Consider the following 14,102-nt stretch of genomic DNA (forward strand, 5'->3'; position numbering starts at 1 on the left):
TGTGCTTGTATATCAGTCTATACAATAGCAGTATGGTGACTTAAAGGGACATTCCAGAGGATGAATACAGGAGAAAAGTTAAGATAATTAATCATACTAGAGTGTGTAAAATTATTTTTTTAAAAATCAGGTTTTCTTTAAATTCATTTTACCAAAACACCCTACCTTACAAATTTTGAAATTAGTACAAAAAATACTATGACAGATTTTACTGAATGTATTTAACCAGAAAAACGACTTTTTTGTGAACTATGGTTATTAAACCGTCCATTTTTTAAAATTTTCTCAAAAATGCTACATTTTTCCTCCCCTGAAACTTGTGGAGGGGTTATTCCCAAGATACAAATAATTATATAAAATGATATTTTTGGTACTTAAAATTTTCTTGTACACTTGAAGTTGGACCTTTTCATTTTATCAACTGACATAATTTCAGTTTAACATCTTTTAATTTTTTTATACCTTTTTTTTATACAGTGGAGGCAAATGCACTTTTCCATGATTATTTTGAATTTTGAAATTCACATACTTTAGACTAAAATGAAAAAGTTTCCAAAACCTTATCTTTTAATATAAGTTATCAGTGACATTTTTCTTTCAACCAGATAGTAAATTTCAAACACCAGAAAATGTCAATGATTGTTGAATGAACTGTCCTGATCCTTGAATCCCATGTCTTAATAAAAAGATCTCTTTCAGCAAAACTAATAATACCTATATTTGGATTAAATTTCATAATGCACAGTAGTGCTTTTATAGTTTACATGATACCTTGAACAAAACTTATTGAGTAAACTACTAATTCTATGCATATGATGATGAAATAAATTTTTTGATATAATTATGTTATTTAATTATATAAAATAATTTAATTATTTTAGGCTAACTTTTATACAGTTTCTTAATAAAAAAGAAATAATAAATCTGTAATAAATAAAAATAAAAACAACGCACAGAGATTATTTATTATTATTATTAATCTTGTTGTACAGCTATTACTATTCTTTATAATTCTTAAATTAAGAAGATAATATCATAAAATAAAAAATATATTTTATTTATCTGTAATAAATAAAAATAAAAACAATGTACTGCGATTATTTATTATTATTGTTAATCTTGTTGTAGCTATTGCTATTCTCATTCCATCACCTATATTATAATTCTTAAATTATGAAGATAATGTCATAAAATACAAAATATATTTTATTGTATAAAAATAAAAACAAAGTACTGAAATTAATTTATTAATTGCTAATCTCGCTGTACAGCTATTGCTATTCCCATTCCACCACCAATACAAAGTGCTGCTACACCCTTTTTTCCTCCAGTTCGTTCCAATGCATATAATAATGTAACCAGTATTCTAGTTCCTGAATAGTAACAAAAACAATAGTTCATTACAAAGTTAGATTAGTACATTTAAAAATCACACAAAACTTTAAATATTGGAGTAAAATTATTTGATGAATGACCAAAAAATTATTTTTTTAATATATAACTTCAGATAACTTGGTTTGTTTGGAATATCAAGGTAATAGAACCCTAACTGCAAAAGCTAACAGAATCTTCTAATAGTAGAAGTTTTCTGATTACCTAATTATATAAACTATGCGATTCAGATTTGATAAGGAGAAGGAAAGGGGAGTAATTTTCTGCCTGCTGTGAAAAGCAGGCAACTAATCCGTTATAATCTGGTAATAATGAAGAAGCAGTCTGATAATACAATTATGTAACTAACAATTATACTTTAAGAAAAAAAATGGCCTGTATGTTTTATATTATTTTGAGGACGACTAAAAAACAAATTGTTTTAGGAAAGTCAGTTTTCTCTTTTTAGTGTATAACTTAAGACAAAATAAGTCTATAAATTATTTAATGTATGAGGGTTATTTTTTTTTTCAATGTCCAATCAGTCAAGAAATTAAAACCACAGTGAAAATAAAAAATTGTTTATTTGTAACAAGTACTCACATAGTTCCGCTATTTCTTACATAGTCGCCACTTCGATTTAGACATTTGTCGTAGCGTAATACCAACTTTCCAATACCCTCGTCATAGAACAGAGCCGCCTGTGTTTTCAGCCATGTTTCTTACACTGGTCTACAGCTCAATGTCTGTGCCAAAATGTTGTCCTCCTTGCCAGCATTTCATGTGAGCAAAGAGGTGAAAATCGGATGAAGCCAAGTCCGGGCTGAATGGTGGGTGATCAAACACTTCCTAACGAAAACGTTGCAAGAGCTTCTCTGTTACAGCTGCAGTGTGCGGTCGAGCATTGTCATGGAGAAAGGCAATGCCTGATGACTACATTCCTCTTTGCTTATTCTGAATTGCCCTTCGTAGACGTTGAATAGTCATGCAGTATGAGGCTGCAGAGATGGTCGTGCCACGTTCCATGAATTCCACCAAGAGAACTCCATTCCGGTCCCAGAACACAGTAGCCATAAACTTTCTGTTAGAGAAGGTTCGCTTGAATTTCTTTGGGAGAATGAGAATGCATCCACTGTTTGGATTGTTCTTTTGTTTCTTCAGTTTCGAAATGGACCCCTGTCTCGCCCTCTGTGACAATTTTGTTCAAAAAATCTTCTCCTTCATTGTGGTAGCACTGGAGAAACGTTAGGGAGGCATCCATTCTCATTGTTTTGTGATGGTCGGACAGCATCTTTGGAACCCATTTCGCACACAGTTTGCAGTACTGAAGTCTCTCACTCACAATGGTATAGAGAGCTGATTTTGAAATTTCAGGAAACAAATCACTTAATACAGAAATTGTGAACCGACAATTTTCTTGAATTACCTCATTCACTCGCTCAACGAGATCATTGGTTGACATTTGCTTCTTTCCCTGACCACCTGCATCATGCCCTGACCACCTGCATCATGAACATCTGTATGTCCTGCTTTAAAGTTCCTGCACCATTGTCGCACTTTGCTGTCACTCATTGAAGTTTCACTGTACACATTACTTATTTGCCGATGAATTTCAGCTGCATTACATCCCTCAGCCTAAAGAAATCGAATTACCGCACGTACTTCACACTTGGCGGGAGATGCTATTGTTGTAGACATGTTTATGTGTTAGCTGCATGTTCAGAACTAAACAAAGTGATGCGGCGTGATTGAAGGCCATACTAGAGATGCTGCGCAACACATATGCATAAAGGTTCATCAGATTTATGCGCGGGTTTTTATTTTGCGACTGATCGGACTTAGAAAAATATAACCCTCGTATATTAAAAAATGGTCTTTTATATTCACAGTCACCATGTAATTTTGATAACAATTTCAACAATAGAGAATCTTTTTTAAAAAAAAAAAAAATATAGTTATTCTGTCAAAATGATTTTTGAAAAATATTAAAAGCTTTGTATTAAAAATTGTAAAATTTTATTATAAATAAATTCGAATCATTAAGAAAATTGAAATATTATTTTTAAAATATTACAGCAGATTCCAACAATTTAAGAGAGCATGTAGCAACAGCCAACTAATTAAAATAAATCAACACTGTATGATTAAAACACATAAACATTATATTATAAAAGTTATATTATTAGTAAATACTTTTAAAGTTTTCTAACAAAACAAAAACTACGACCATACAATCACAAACTGTAGCTATCTTTCACCTACAAAATTATGAAAATACCTAATATTTTCATAATTTTATCACTTATATTTTTTATATACATTTGTAATGACAACTATGAAGCAAGTGAATGCTCTTGCAGCATTATATATATACTATCTCATGTAATAAAAACTAGATAAATTCTAGAATACTTACAGAGTATTGACAAAAAAAAATTTGAATTCTAAGTAAAATTTGATGGCGTCAAAAATACCTAAGGATAGTTTAAAAAATCATAAAGTTTGAAAAAAGTAAATAATTGTCACGCATTAATAAACCCACAAAATTAAATAGTTTTCTCAACTCATTTTTATTTGTTAAATGTTTAAAGTTGCTATTTCTAAAAAAAAATTGTTAAAAATGTGACTTTTTCTCACTCTCCAAACCAGCAGTAATTTAAAATATATTATCAAAACAATTAATAAAAAAATGTACAACCTACATTACGACTTGTATTATTATTATTATTATTATTATTTTTTTGTCTTCAGTCATTTGACTGGTTTGATGCAGCTCTCCAAGATTCCCTATCTAGTGCTAGTCGTTTCATTTCAGTATACCCTCTACACCCTACATCCCCAACAATTTGTTTTACATACTCCAAACGTGGCCTGCCTACACAATTTTTCCCTTCTACCTGTCCTTCCAATATTAAAGCGACTATTCCAGGATGCCTTAGTATGTGGCCTATAAGTCTGTCTCTTCTTTTAACTATATTTTTCCAAATGCTTCTTTCTTCATCTATTTGCTGCAATACCTCTTCATTTGTCACTTTATCCACCCATCTGATTTTAACATTCTCCTATAGCACCACATTTCAAAAGCTTCTAATCTTTTCTTCTCAGATACTCAGATTGTCCAAGTTTCACTTCCATATAAAGCGACACTCCAAACAAACACTTTCAAAAATCTTTTCCTGACGTTTAAATTAATTTTTGATGTAAACAAATTATATTTCTTACTGAAGGCTGGTTTAGCTTGTGCTATTCGGCATTTTATATCGCTCCTGCTTCGTCCATCTTTAGTAATTCTACTTCCCAAATAACAAAATTCTTCTACCTCCATAATCTTTTCTCCTCCTATTTTCACATTCAGCGGTCCATCTTTGTTATTTCTACTACATTTCATTACTTTTGTTTTGTTCTTGTTTATTTTCATGCGATAGTTCTTGCGTAGGACTTCATCTATGCCGTTCATTGTTTCTTCTAAATCCTTTTTACTCTCGGCTAGAATTACTATATCATCAGCAAATCGTAGCATCTTTATCTTTTCACCTTGTACTGTTACTCCAAATCTAAACTGTTCTTTAACATCATTAACTGCTAGTTCCATGCAAAGATTAAAAAGTAACGGAGATAGGGAACATCCTTGTCGGACTCCCTTTCTTATTACGGCTTCTTTCTTATGTTCTTCAATTGTTATTGTTGCTGTTTGGTTCCTGTACATGTTAGCAATTGTTCTTCTATCTCTGTATTTGAACCCTAATTTTTAAAAAATGCTGAACATTTTATTCCAGTCTACGTTATCGAAAGCCTTTTCTAGGTCTATAAACGCCAAGTATGTTGGTTTGTTTTTCTTTTTCTTCCTTCTACTATTAATCTGAGGCCTAAAATTGCTTCCCTTGTCCCTAAACTTTTCCTGAAACCAAATTGGTCTTCTCCTAACACTTCTTCCACTCTCCTCTCAATTCTTCTGTATAAAATTCTAGTTATGATTTTTGATGCATGACTAGTTAAACTAATTGTTCTGTATTCTTCACATTTATCTGCCCCTGCTTTCTTTGGTATCATAACTATAACACTTTTTTTGAAGTCTGATGGAAATTCCCCATTTTCATAAATATTACACACCAGTTTGTATAATCTATCAATCGCTTCCTCACCTGCACTGCGCAGTAATTCTACAGGTATTCCGTCTATTCCAGGAGCCTTTCTGCCATTTAAATCTTTTAATGCTCTCTTAAATTCAGATCTCAGTATTGTTTCTCCCATTTCATCCTCCTCAACTTCCTCTTCTTCCTCTATAACACCATTTTCTAATTCATTTCCTCCGTATAACTTTTCAATATATTCCACCCATCTATCGACTTTACCTTTCGTATTATATATTGGTGTACCATCTTTGTTTAACACATTATTAGATTTTAATTTATGTACCCCAAAATTTTCCTTAACTTTCCTGTATGCTCCGTCTATTTTACCAATGTTCATTTCTCTTTCCACTTCTGAACACTTTTCTTTAATCCACTCTTCTTTCGCCAGTTTGCACTTCCTGTTTATAGCATTTCTTAATTGCCGATAGTTCCTTTTACTTTCTTCATCACTAGCATTCTTATATTTTCTACGTTCATCCATCAGCTGCAATATATCGTCTGAAACCCAAGGTTTTCTACCAGTTCTCTTTATTCCGCCTAAGTTTGCTTCTGCTGATTTAAGAATTTTCTTTTTAACATTCTCCCATTCTTCTTCTACATTTTCTACCTTATCTTTTTTACTCAGACCTCTTGCGACGTCCTCCTCAAAAATCTTCTTTACCTCCTCTTCCTCAAGCTTCTCTAAATTCCACCGATTCATCTGACACCTTTTCTTCAGGTTTTTAAACCCCAATCTACATTTCATTATCACCAAATTATGGTCACTATCAATGTCTGCTCCAGGGTAAGTTTTGCAGTCAACGAGTTGATTTCTAAATCTTTGCTTAACCATGATATAATCTATCTGATACCTTGCAGTATCGCCTGGCTTTTTCCAAGTGTATATTCTTCTATTATGATTGGGTGTTGGCAATTACTAAATTATACTTCGTGCAAAACTCTATAAGTCGGTCCCCTCTTTCATTCCTTTTGCCCAGCCCGTATTCACCCACTATATTTCCTTCCTTGCCTTTTCCAATGCTCGCATTCCAATCTCCAACTATTATTAAATTTTCATCTCCTTTTAAGTGTTTAATTGCTTCATCAATCTCTTCGTATACACACTCTACCTCATCATCATCATGGGCGCTTGTAGGCATATAGACGTTAAAAATCGTTGTCGGTTTAGGTTTTGATTTTATCCTTATTACAATGATTCTATCGCTATGCGTTTTGAAATACTCCACTCTCCTCCCTATCTTCTTGTTCATCACGAAACCTACTCCTGCCTGCCCATTATTTGACGCTGAGTTAATTACTCTAAAATCACCTGACCAAAAGTCGCCTTCCTCTTCCCACCGAACCTCACTAATTCCTACTATATCCACATTTGTCCTACCCATTTCCCTTTTTAAATTTTCTAGCCTACCAACCTTTTTTAAGCTTCTAAACATTCCACGCTCCGACTCGTAGAATGTTATTTTTTAATTTTCTGGTGACCCCTTCCTTAGTAGTCCCCACCCGGAGATCCGAACGGGGGACTATTTTACCTCCGGAATATTTTACCAAGGAAGGCGCCTCCATTATTGCTATGTGAAAATGCAGAGAGCCACATTTTCTTGGAAAAAAAGCAGCTGTAGTTTTCCATTGCTTTCAGCTGCACAGTACTCAGAGGACTGAGTGATGTTGATACGGCCGTTTAAGTCATTGTGACTCACGCCCCTAACAACTACTGAAAGAGCTGCTGCCCTTTTTCAGGAATCATTCCTTAGTCTGGCTCTCAACAGATACCTCTCCGATATGGTTGCACGTTCGGTCCAGCTACTCTGTATCCCTGAGCACTCAAGCCCCCTCACCAACGGCAAGGTCTCATGATTCATAGAGGAGAGGTATTATTATATTGGCTGTTTATAAATGAACTCCTTGGTTCCAAAAAATCATAATGAAATAATGGAATCAGTTAAAAGCATCCGATTTTCACATTTATTTTCATTATATTATTAAGATTTTCATCACAGTTGGCCCCATTGTGTGACCTTCACTGCATATCTGAACAGCAATCTCACTTTCAGTCATAAACACACCACAGCAGAAAGAAAAAGGATTAATTTTCTATCAGCTAGATGGCACTCCACCACATTAAAGCAATCATGTCTGTAATGCATTAAACATCTGATTTCAAAGCAGGTGGACTGAAGAGGAGGGCTGATTGCATCGCCACCAAGGAGCTCAGACATGATCCCACAAGATTTCATTTTTTGGAGCCATGTGAAAAACATTGTTTATTTGGAGAAAATCCATGACATAAACCACCTGTGAGAGATGATTGTTGTGGCAACAGCATCCATTACACCCGACATGCTGGCGAGTATGTAGGAAGAGCTGGATTACCATATGGACGTGTGCAGGGCAAAAAATGGTGTACATATTGAAGCGTATTAAAAACCAAAAAAAAAAAAATGGACAAACAAACAAAACCCACCACAAACTTTCACATTTATAAGGTTATAATACTAATTAAAAAGAATTATGAATAAATAATGACTATTTCTAATATATTGTAGTCTAATATTAATAAGACTCCAATAATAATTTAACTCCCTTAATTTAGAATCTGTGCTTATAATATTAAAAATTATACCTTAAATTTAGATCTGACTTCAAATTAGTGAAACATTTAACACAGATTAACAAATAAAAATGTTTTATCCTTGCAAAAAAAAAAAGTGAGCATAAATTACACAATAACTCCTTTAGTATAATATTTGATGTAATAATTATATATAATTTATAATATATTATATTATAATAAAATTTTATAGTAATTTAAATTTCAATAGCACACCCATCAAATCACAATTAATTACCACTGAAAACAAACAATCATAATACCTCGTTAAATTTTTAATGTCGGTGAATTTCATAATCATTTCCTTACAATTAATCAAATTAAAAATTGTTGTTTAAAAGTGAATAAAATGCTATGCTTTCATTCTGTTGTTTTGTTAAACTTTTTCAGTTATCTTAGTGTGATATAAAATTCAGTTCACACATATACCATATATATCACAATTTTTGTGTTGTTCTTTTTTAGTCTAGTAAAACATTTTTAATAATAAAGAGTGTATACGGTAAGTAATAGTTTTGTTTGTCTTCTGTTTAAATTAATCTGTTGTCATAAAATATAAGACATCATAAAAGTCACGAAACACAATTTACAGTTTCAAAATTACAAAATTAATTTACAAATGTTTCACAATTTCTTAGGTGAAAATCACAAGCGTGTAATGTGTTTAAAATAAAATCTATACTCAAAAAAACTGTAAACTATAAGGAATGACTATACTTACATTTAATGAGGGCTTTCATACTTAATAAAATAAAGTTGGAAAAATAATAGCGTTTTGATTGTAAGATAGGTTAGCTTAAATAATTCTTTAAGTGTACATATACTTTTAATAAGGGAGGGTAAGTAACATATTTTTAATAAGTGACTTACCTGAACAGCCAAGAGGATGTCCAATAGAAATAGCTCCACCATTAATATTGATTTTACTAGCATCAATCCCTAATTCTTTGGCAACTGCTATTGCTTGAGCTGCAAATGGTTCATTCAGCTCATATAAATCAACTTCATCTTTAGACCAACCTGCTTTTTCCAGCTGGAATTAAAATAAAAAAATTACTGAAACCAATTTAAATCACAATTCTTATGTTAAAGTACCTTAAAAAAATTAATAACATTTTCAAAATTCAGATTCATAATTTGTTTTTTTTTTTACAAATAAGTTTACCTGACTTAAATTATGCACTTTCAGAAGTGCAAAACTATTTACTAAGTCACTTTTAGATTAATAAATTAGTAACAATTAATTTTTATAGAACATATAATGCAATGGTGACATTCATGCCAGAGTGTTAGTATCTCAGTCTTTCATCAGTTTGTCCCAGGTTAATATTCAGGTGAAGGATGGCATAATTTATATACTAAAAAATTTCTATTCTATATTCTCACACATAAGCTTTAAACTAATACGGCCCAAAATAATCAAAAAAAGAGAAACTCATAATAAAGAAAGATAAAGGATTTAAAAAGTAAGCAAATTTATAGAGCTTCCCTTTGAAATATCTCTAGGAGTAATATCCCGGAAAATAAATATGAAGTAAGATAAAATAGTGACTCAAATTAAACAACAATATTAGGCTTAGTTTTCCTTTTAACAGAATACACTGAGAAACAGAAATCAATTACATGAAAAGGAACACTGTTGTACAAAAGAATCATTTTCTTCAATGCATTCTAGTTACTTTTCAGAAATGAAACAGGCAAGCAACTATGAATACTTGCAGCTTTAATATCAATCGATTAACTTGTCAAGATAATACTCGTAAGTCAAATACTGTACTTTACATAGGCAACATTATTAAAATCCTCAGATACACTGGTGTTAATTATCAAGTATGCACATGCTTCTTCCTTCAACTACAATTTCCGTATAATTGTTTATTGCATTCATGTCAACGTATGCAAGTATGCTCATAAAAAGTGTTAGAGAATGCTATTAATTTACGGTATAAATTTAACTCTTACGTTATCATCTCGTTTAGAGAAATCACTATTTAATAAAATAAAATATAAAATGATGGTAGCCAAAGTGTTGAGTATGTTATCACAATCTAAATCAACAAAATTTATAACTTCTATTATATCTAATTTTTGAACTATCATTAAATTTAAACAGAATGTAATATTTGTTAACAATATAACAACTTTCTCATAAAGATAAAAATACAGTTTTAAATATGATCACATCGAGTTTAGTTTTGCAAACAAATATGAGATAAATGAAATATTTTGGATTGCAATCGCTACTATAAATAACAAAACAAAAAACAGTTATTCAATACAAAAAAAGGAACTTATGTATTAACGCCACCGCAGCTACAGCTTTATTTAAAAACAAAGTAGTCAATCGGATTTCGGTGGAAAATGGGCCGATATAGAGTTTAACATAGATTCAAAACAGTCTCTTTATTAATTTTAATAAATGGTTATTTATATTTATTTATTTTATAAATATATAACCAAACTTAACCTATGCTCACTTTGCTCGTTAACCTTGACTAATTAACAGGAGTGTTTTGATTATTTAAATAATAAATAATTGCAATAATTACTGAATTTATTAAATAAATACTCAAAAAATTGCAGTGTTAATTAGTCAAGGTTAGCTTGCTAAGGTTAAGTTTGGTTAAATTATATTTATAAAATAAATAAATATAAATTACCATTTATTAAAATTAATAAAGAGACTTCATTTTCCACCGAAATCCGATTGACTACTTTGTTTTTAAATAAAGCTGTAAGTAAAGCTGCGGTGGCGTTAATACGTAACTACCCAAAAAAATATTTTTGCTTTATTAATTCTAATTGAGAAATAAATAGTTAGTTGAAACATTTCTCTCTTTTTTTAAACAATCATTTTGTTATTAATTTTGAATATACAATGGTATTACTGGGAAATCTTACAACTTTTAACTCTATAAGTAAGCTAGAATTTGGAACAATTTGTTTTGGTTTTCTCCAAAAAAATATTTATTTTCTTCTTTGTTTATTACCATCCATAGCACAGGTTCTTCCAGTCCACCACAGGAACAAGAGAAAAAGAAAGGATTTTTTAAATAGTGCCAATAACTGTATAATAATCAGCCTATAACTGTAAAATTCTTAGTTAGCCAATGTAAATTATAATTAAAGTGAAAATAATTGTTTACATACCAGTGAATTAACTGCAGGTACTGGTCCCATACCCATGATTTCAGGTTCAAGACCAGACTGGGAATATGCGACAATTCTTCCAAGTGGTTGTAATGATTTTTCTCTAGCAATCAAAGAATTCATTAAAACAACAACAGCGGCTCCGTCATTCAATCCAGATGCATTACCAGCGGTCACGCTGCCACCCTGTTGCAAATCACTTTACTGACAGTTTCAACAGCAATATTACAGTCAAATTTAGTTATTATATACCATATTTTGTAACTCTCTTTTTAATGCAATAACAATGATGAACAGTCGGTCATATGTTCAAATCATAAGATTTCATTCATATATATCAATCATTACAAAATTAGTAAAAAAAAATCATAATAATTAACTTAATATTATTTTAATTTATTATTAAAAAAAAGCTAATAAATTGAGCTTTCCTTAATTTATTAGCTTAAATTAAAAAGCTATTACCTGTAGTTTAATTTAAACATATGCAAAATTTATGTAAAATTAAGGTTAAATTTTATGTAGAAGAATAAAATTGCATAAGTGGAACAAATAATTCAGTTCTTCAGTTATAATTGATCGATGTCTCCTTAAATGATACATAATTAATAATATATATGGTTTGAGGAAAAACCATACTAAGATCTCCTACTAAACTTTCTTGAATCCACTATAATTACTATAAGAACATACTGGCAAGAAATTATAAATTATTAATTATAAAATTATAAATTATAAATGGTCCTGTTTTCAGAAACTTCACTCAATTTGATCAATAACGATCAAAATATCAATTGGCATACGTAGATCTGTTTTCATGTATTATCAAAATGATTTCTTGATCGCAAAACTCATATTCACAGATTAAAAAAAAAAAAAATATTCATGAAATTTAGACTGCAGCAAATTCTTTAATACATAAGTGGATGTTCATTCCACTCCTCAATAAAAATATTTCAGAATAATATTCCTAGAATTTTTATATTCTTAATTATTTGCTACATTACAAATAAATAAATATATATCTTCCTTTATAATTAATATTCTGTACAAAAACCCACTGCTAGCAAATTTACCAAGTGTGGATGTTTTAATATGTGGTCTTTCCAACTAGTTTTCTTATAAGATTATACCATAAACCTCTATTTTCTCCAAAGCAATTTTATTTAAAATTGTTCAGTTTGTACTTTTTATTAACTTACCTAATTTTCACAATATGTAACTACTTATTTCAAATGCTTTTATCTTTTATTCTTTTCTAGCTTCCTTATAATTCATATTTTTGGTGTCATAAAGTATACAAATATCTTTAAGAATCACTTTCTTATTATTTTATCTATGATGGTCATTCAATAAGTAAAGAGATGAACAAAATTTATTTAAAAAATCCGAATAATAAGTAAGTTACTTTTAGAATAAATCTACTAATCACTTAATCATAAATTTAAAACAGTCAACAGATCATTCAAGAATAAATATCTACATTCATTCACTTGAAAAATAAAGAATAACCATTGTTTAATAATAATTAAATTATTTAATTAATTGATTTAATTAATTAAATCTATAATAAGAATGAATTAATTTTGAAGAATAATGTTCAGTAATAACTTTTCTGCTTTCAAGCACGATTTCAGATTTACTCCTGGTTACTAAGAAATATGCAAAACGTTTTTATTTATTCTGTAAGAATAAATATTGTCAGAGTACTGCCTAATCAAATGAACTTGACACTGTTAAAAAACTAGGCTAGGAATCTAGCTTATAGTTCGACTTTACTCCATCGTACTGCTTTCGCTTTGTTTAGAGCCCTTCACGTTATTGTTACATGGAATCAACTTTCACAGCAACAAAGATGTATGAGAGCAGCTTCGACTTTCAAATCAAATTAATTCTTTGCTGCTAGCATAAATGGGAGGAATCTGTAATTCTTTGATTAATAGGATTTGGTTGAAAAATAGGTAAATTATTAAATTATTGAAAACAGTAGTTGTGTATCTCTGTGCATACTGAACAGTACTTGTGTATAATTCATATAAGCTGGAATTCTTTTCTACTTTGGAAACATCTCATTTGAACTAACTTGCTTTTGATGTTTACACTTCATTTATTCTTTGTAACTTATTACATTAACAAAATTCTGAACTGGTATATTATGTTCTTCTTTCTTAATATTTCATCCCTTACTATTCTTCTTTCTACCACACATTACCTTTACTTTGTTTTTAATCACAAATTAAATTTCTCTTTTGGGAATGAATTCAAGCCATTCACTAACATTTTTCATTTCTACCCAAATTTTTTTTTTCTAGTGAATTAGGTAGGAAAGAACAGTAAAGAAACTCAATTTTATTTTGAATAAATAAAACTATAAAATTAATAATTAAGAGGAGGTTAAAATACAAATTTCAGTTAGCTTATAGAATGAAGATTAAATAAACATTGTGTTTGAGTGAGTGAGTTCATTATGATTCTGTTGAGTCATGTCCTGTGTGTAAGTGCCGATTTATAATGCGGCCATATCTACATACAACACTACAATTATTACTCATATATTACTAGACATATAATAGCCATGTAATCAAATGTTTATACAATGTTATATCTTCCCAATTCTGTTAAAACCCTTTTTCTTTTCATATGATCGCTCTTTTTTTTGTTTCTATTACTTATTTATTTACTCTAATTTTATCTAAGTAAATATAATGCAACTTTTTTAAGTTTACTAGAACGTGAGTGTTGTGTATTTCCTAGATTTGTGTCTATGTAACTCGAGTTATACAATTATCTGATATCAATTCAGCTGATAATAATGCACAATTATAGATATTTGATCCAAA

General features: G+C 30.2%; 1 protein-coding gene across 1 annotated transcript in view; it reads right to left on the bottom strand.

The window, feature by feature from the left end:
* Nucleotides 1-951: 951 nt before the first annotated feature.
* The window catches only part of Acat2 (Acetyl-CoA acetyltransferase 2), a 38,776-nt gene continuing 25,625 nt past the window's right edge, over nucleotides 952-14,102 (bottom strand). The window contains exons 6-8 of the mRNA XM_075370716.1: nucleotides 11,263-11,448; nucleotides 8,983-9,145; nucleotides 952-1,373 (exon numbers count right to left, since the gene is read on the bottom strand). Of these exons, the coding sequence (XP_075226831.1) occupies nucleotides 1,255-1,373; nucleotides 8,983-9,145; nucleotides 11,263-11,448 (468 nt within the window). The 3' untranslated portion in view covers nucleotides 952-1,254. The remainder of the gene's footprint in view (nucleotides 1,374-8,982; nucleotides 9,146-11,262; nucleotides 11,449-14,102) is intronic.

The sequence above is a fragment of the Lycorma delicatula genome, chromosome 7, assembly GCF_047948215.1.
Source record: "Lycorma delicatula isolate Av1 chromosome 7, ASM4794821v1, whole genome shotgun sequence".
Lineage (NCBI taxonomy): Eukaryota > Metazoa > Arthropoda > Insecta > Hemiptera > Fulgoridae > Lycorma > Lycorma delicatula.